The sequence below is a fragment of the Melopsittacus undulatus genome, chromosome Z (assembly GCF_012275295.1).
Source record: "Melopsittacus undulatus isolate bMelUnd1 chromosome Z, bMelUnd1.mat.Z, whole genome shotgun sequence".
NCBI lineage: Eukaryota > Metazoa > Chordata > Aves > Psittaciformes > Psittaculidae > Melopsittacus > Melopsittacus undulatus.
Window position 1 is genome coordinate 100,875,965 of NC_047557.1, and position 6,000 is coordinate 100,881,964.

General features: G+C 38.0%; 1 protein-coding gene across 2 annotated transcripts in view; it reads left to right on the plus strand.

Annotated features, from left to right (window-relative positions):
• The window catches only part of BANP (BTG3 associated nuclear protein), a 152,803-nt gene extending 147,269 nt beyond the window's left edge, over positions 1 to 5,534 (plus strand). For both annotated transcript variants that reach the window (XM_034073136.1, XM_034073137.1), the window contains exon 13: positions 1,043 to 5,534. In XM_034073136.1, coding sequence (XP_033929027.1) covers positions 1,043 to 1,114 — 72 coding nt within the window. In that variant the 3' untranslated portion in view covers positions 1,115 to 5,534. The remainder of the gene's footprint in view (positions 1 to 1,042) is intronic.
• Positions 5,535 to 6,000: the final 466 nt, after the last annotated feature.

Genomic DNA, 6,000 nt, shown 5'->3' on the forward strand with positions numbered 1-6,000 from the left:
GTATCGTTAAATGCTTGCCCTTTCCTTGTAGTTTATCTATGCTTCTGATACTGGCTGCTATCAGGGGAAGGCTTATTGGGTGTGATGGGCTTTATCCAAGCCAATACAGCTGCTCTTAAATGCTATTCATCTTACAGCTCTAAGGATGGAGTTTGTGTCATAATCTAGTTCTCCTTACTCCAACTAACTTGGCCAAAAAGACAGTTCGCTATGGGATTATCCTTTCACGGCCTTGTCAGACTTCTGGTAGGCAGTAATGTGATTTTTAAGGAGACTTCCTCTGAGAGCTGTAGTCAACTGTATTTGCTTTAAATTCCTTCACGGAGAACTGTTTCTGCTTGGAAAGTGAGTAGAATGAGGCCTGTAGGAAGAAATTTATTTAAGAAAGAAGTTCTCTATAGTAGCACTACTCTCATTTTACACAAAATAAAGAGTGCAGTGGGTAAAGACAGCAGTTTCAGACCATATCCTGCACCAGATGGTGAAATTCAAAGCACAGGTCTAACAGGTAATTTTACTCGCTTTACCTACAATAGTTCTGTCACTCAGCGACATCCTGCTGTCTTTTCTATGATCACCCTTAGTGAACTTCTGTCTGTAACACTCCATACCCCCAGGCTGTCAGCACACCCATCTTGCTGGGACAAGTCCTTCTGCAGCTTTGGTGCATGTTGTGCCGCACACGAGTTGTATTTTGTTTCCTTTTGGAACATGGTCTTTTTTTGGGAAGAGAGAGAATAATTTTTTCTATTTGCTCTCTTTGTGCCACTCATGATTTTATAGATCTTTATCATGGTTATTATTTCAGCCTTCTCTTTCCAGCCTGAAGGGCAATAGTCTATGTGGGCTTCATGTGGATTCTTTGTTATTTTTGGTGCCTTTGTAAGTGTATTCCCATTTCAGTTCTCTCATAGAGATTATATCCATATAGATTTTGCACTGATGTATACACAACATTGTGTTGCTATAATATGTTCACATTCCCTTGGCTACACCAGTGGAAAGCACTGTTGTATTGATTTACTGATGTTTCCTTTTGCAGGGCAATGATACCCTTCAATCAGCAATCCAGCCAGAAATGCAGATAGAACATGGAGCAATCCAAATCCAATAAGAGAACTGTGAAAAGCTGCATTAACTTTTGAGATGTGGGTGATCCACAGCCAGAAGTTAAGTGCTGTCATCTTCATGCAACAACAGGAGAATGGAAATGCCCTTTAGACTAATGGTCACACCCCGAATATGTCCTGCGAATTGCAGAGTTCTGATGATGTGATTGTCCTCACCTGGAATAAATGAGACCCATTTACTTAAATTGGAGCTACATCACTGCATCAGTTGAGAATCTGGCCTTCAGAAAAAATTAATGGCCTGCGTTTAGGTGCACTTAAAGAGGAGGAAAAATCTTTTAGAAGAAAGAAATCTAATGAATCAAAACTGTGAGACTAAATCAATGTTTCATCCTGTTAATTTCTTCTGTGAAATACGCCATTTGAATGTCTGCAGATATCTTTAGTGTATTGCTGCCTTGCAATACTTGCTTTACCACATATAGAAGATCAAGAGCTCAAATATTTTTCACTGTTTAAACAGCTTTTTTTATTTGCTATGGTGTTTATAACAAAAATGGAAAATATTTAAAAAAAAGAAAAATTCCATAACGGCAAGTATTAGCCTTTTGCTGGTGTTTTCTGTTCAGTGTAATGAAAACTGTATTTGCAGAGGACTAACAATTTTGTTTGTACTGTTGCTTAACTACTTTTCTAGGGGAAAAGGCTTTAAAATGCTGTAATTATGCATTTTTAATGAGAAATAAATGTGTATTTATGAATAGTGCAGCTCTAAGTTGCTCTCTGCCTTAGGAATGAATATGGTTTGACTGGACTATGCTGTAAGAGTTTAGCTCTGGAGTGTTTGGAGATAGATACTATCTGGCAAGCTTTGCTGTCAAACTGAGAAGTAAGATTTAAGTGTATAAGGAAGATACCTATCTTAGATCATGTTACTATCTAAAAATGTGATAGTTAAGCTTTTGAGTCTGCAAATCCTATTTTATACAATGAATTTATGATTTTTATTTTTTTTTTCAATGTGACCAATTCTGAGCTATCCATTTTTGTTCCTTCTGCCTCCTTTGCCCAGCCATTTGTGGCAATACCTCAGTTTGGGATTAATCCATGAAAAGCTGGGCTGCAACAGTCTGATACCTGTCACTGAAACTTATAGGAAACTTGATATCAGCTTGAAGAAAGCGACGTTTGTTCTCATATTTGCTAAGCTTGAGTGGGAAGGGTGCACATTTGCTAGAACTTGATTATGTTAATGGTGTGCTTTAGGAAAATGCAGTTTACAGGGGGAGGTGTTGCTTTGTATTTAGTTTTTCCAGCAGACTTGCTGTGTGGTTATTGTCAATATATGGCTCATAATGCATTTAATATATTAATCAGCAGGGCACAGCCTCAAATTCTACATCACTAAATTCAAATACCGTTTACTTATTTTTTTATAAAAGGAAGGGTTAAACACACTCAATTTTGGGGAATGTCCCTGGTAAATATTACGCTTTATGCAAATTCCTACTTCTCTTTAGGATATTTCTTGACGCACAAATACAATGCCAACTGAACCACAGCTTATTGAATACAATGTTTGCAGCAGGCCAAGAATTTGGCTTCTCTTCACTTTCTTTTTTTAATAGTGGTTCTCAGACTGTGTGATGTTTGAAGAGCCTGGCATCCAAATCAAAGCCTAAAAATAAAACAAGGCCTGTACATTTTAGCATGGCTGCTTAATAATAATAATTTATCACTTAGAAATGACAGTGAGAAAGCTGGGATGGCAATGCTGCCACTGCAAAGCACTCTCTTGCTCTATTCATGTTTGCCATATTGGCTTTCTTGTCTTTTTCAGAAAGCTATACTCTTACTCATCTTTCCTTGGGCATCCTGAGCATCTTCTGCTTTCAAGGGGATCACACGTCTTTAAACTATAAGGAATCTATCTTTGGTTTATGGTGCACCTAAGAATTCCTTGCATTTTTCAGCTCAGGTACAAGCTGAATTTGAGTTCAGGAAAGGCTTCCTTTAGCCACCAGACTGATGCATGTGCAAGTCTCTTCTGCTAAAAGTGATTGTAAAGGCATATCAAGCCGTGAAGTAGTATTCACTAGATTTCAAGACAATGAAATCCACTTCAACAGTGTGGAATGGGGATTGTACAAATCAATTAAAATAGGTAAGGAGAGCAGCATAGTGAGGTCTGCTGCATTCAGATGTTAAGACTGCATGTCCCTCAAGATGTGTTTCTTAGTGTTTTGCCAGTGTTTACATTAGTCTAAGCTGTGTCACACTATGTTTATACTTCAAAGAAAAGAGACTTCAACACTGAGCCAGGTTATTCCTATGACTAATTCCCATCCCTCTTCCCTTTTTGGAGGATTTATGTACTTGCCCAGGGAGGAAATGTCTTCAGGAATGTTTTATGTGTTTTCTAGACATCACAGGGTGTGTCACTTACAAATAAGTCATTCCCAAGCAGAGTAATTCAGGAATTATTTCCCTTCTAGGAAATGCTTGTGACTGTGAAAAGGCTGTGAGGTTCTGTGCCAAGTGTGAAGAGTATGTTCACACAGAGATTTATCGTAACAATAATATATCAACATAACAATAGGAAATCCTAAAAGTAATTATGACTCAAAGACTGAAAATCTTGCACAGGTACTGAGGGCTTTGCCTGGCTCTCTGCTCAGAGAGGTTGGTGGTGTTTCACCATGGATGCAGTTCTGCCTTTGAAGACTGACTGTGTTCAGTAGGTCAGCTAGAACTGCATTCTCATTATGTCTCCTTCTGTTATTCACAACCTCTGACTTTCCAATAGGAAGTTTATTTTTTCCCTTAGCAAAACCTCTGACATCCTTGTTTTTAACAGTTCTCTTTCTCCTCATGCTGCTTTTGTCCAAGAGGCAGAGATTGAGAACATATGACCAAGAGTCTTCAGAGGGAACGTTTCTCGTAAGGTTAGGCTAGGATCAGCTGCATATTTTATTTGTAATTCATCTTGTGAACTGCAGAATACTGTTTTCATGGGTTTGATTTTGTTTTGTGTAGTAATGTTTAGGCATGTGAGCTTCAGGGGAGGAGACCCTCTGCTTACCCTGATTGTCTCCCTTGGTTATTTTTGATATTAAGGTCATTATAGCCAGGACCTCAACATTTATTTTGATGCTGTACTAAAATTCTTGAGAGGTTGCTATGGCTGTGCAGTCACTACAATACCATAAGAATGACTTTTCAGATCAATTAATCTTGAATCCCACCTGAAAGAGCATCCATCTCGTGAATTCTTAAGGGCTTCTATGGTCCTGATGCAAAAACTAATAAAAATATGGTTTGATGGATTGTACAGCTAGAAATTGGTCTAAAAATGTGAAGGATCTGGGTTCTTTTCTGTTTTTCTTTCATTCCTTGTTAGTTTTACATATTTTGTCTTGCAAAACAACCCTATAAAACTGAGCACCCTTCTGTGACCCAAATAGACTGGAATGCCTTCATTAGCTGCATTTTTAGGCATTTCAGTATTGACAGTTTGCCTATAAAGCAAGGAATGCTGACCAAAATGTTGCTCTAGTGCTAGTCTCCTTCGTGGAGATCCTGGCATGCAATTGGGTACGTTCTGGTAGCCCTGTACTTTGTTATCGACTTCACACAACTGCTATGGAGTTTCATGTTAGAAAACACAGTGAGAAAACCAATATAAAGAAAAAAAAAGAAACCAACCCAAAATCACTGGAGAATCTCACTCTGCACAAACTTCTGTTGGCAATCAGTATTCCTTCTGAATTCCTAATAATCTAAGTACTGAAAATTTAGAGCTGTAACTATATAATTCAACAAAAACTGTTTCCCATTATCAGAAATAAGAATGTTTCTTTCATTCACTGCAATCCCAAAGCACTTCTATAAGCTCTGCTGATTTAGATGAGTACTCAACAGTCAAACCTCATTTCCTTGAATGAAGCCGGGAATAAGAAAGTCATTCAGTTAGAGAGTGGTGTTTGGGGTAAACTGAGATTGCTTTTTTAACGCAGTGGTACAAGTGGACATGCTTCATTTTTCTGCTAAATGAGGTTTGACATATGCAGAGGTTGTTTTATACCCCACAAAAACAGGAGTAAGAAGCCACAGAGCACATGAACGCAAGAGGAGTTGTGCAGAGCTGAAGTCAGAGCTGGTGTGTGTGGGATACAATTGCCCACATGCAGTGTGGCTGGGGCAAAGCGTTAACACTCCTCTTCTTTCAAAAGGTGCCAGGGGGTTTATAATCAAGCTTTGTTCTTTAGCAGGATAAATTGGATGGAACTGGATGAAAACCTATTTTTCCGCATCTACAACTTCACATGCGACGTTTAATTCAAGAGCGAAACTCTCCTTTGTTTGCCTCGTTTTAAACTTAAGTGAATTCTCATGTTTGTTTCCTATTCATGTTTTCTAAATTCACATATTGCAAAGGAAAAATGTCCTTTAATAAAAATTTTATATTTGAAGCAGAAAATTATATTTTAAGATTTATTTATTCATCAGTATGAATATTTTTTAATTAACCAGTAGGCTGGGAACAGTTTTGGACTTTTGGTCCCTCAGGTTATACTGTGGTTTTGAATGTTGAAGTAAACTGTCTGGTTTCATCTCTGTCCATCAGCTTGTGTTGAGCATGAGTTTATACGTAATATAATCTTCCAGTAAGTATTTTATTTCACATTTTTTCATATTAGTTAAAGAAAGTTAATCTGCTTGTGAAACAGATCAACAAAAGCCTGAGTGGAAAGCAGAGATTAGCGTGACATCTCCCCATGCTATGCTGTGATGCCAGCCGTAATTGCAAACTGCTCATGGGCCCTCACTGTGCCATGATCTGGACATCTAATTGAAAGTAATAAATACCCCTGTTTTCCACACTGATTCCCTGCTTTTCTTAAGGAATCATTGGATTTTCTGTTCTCTA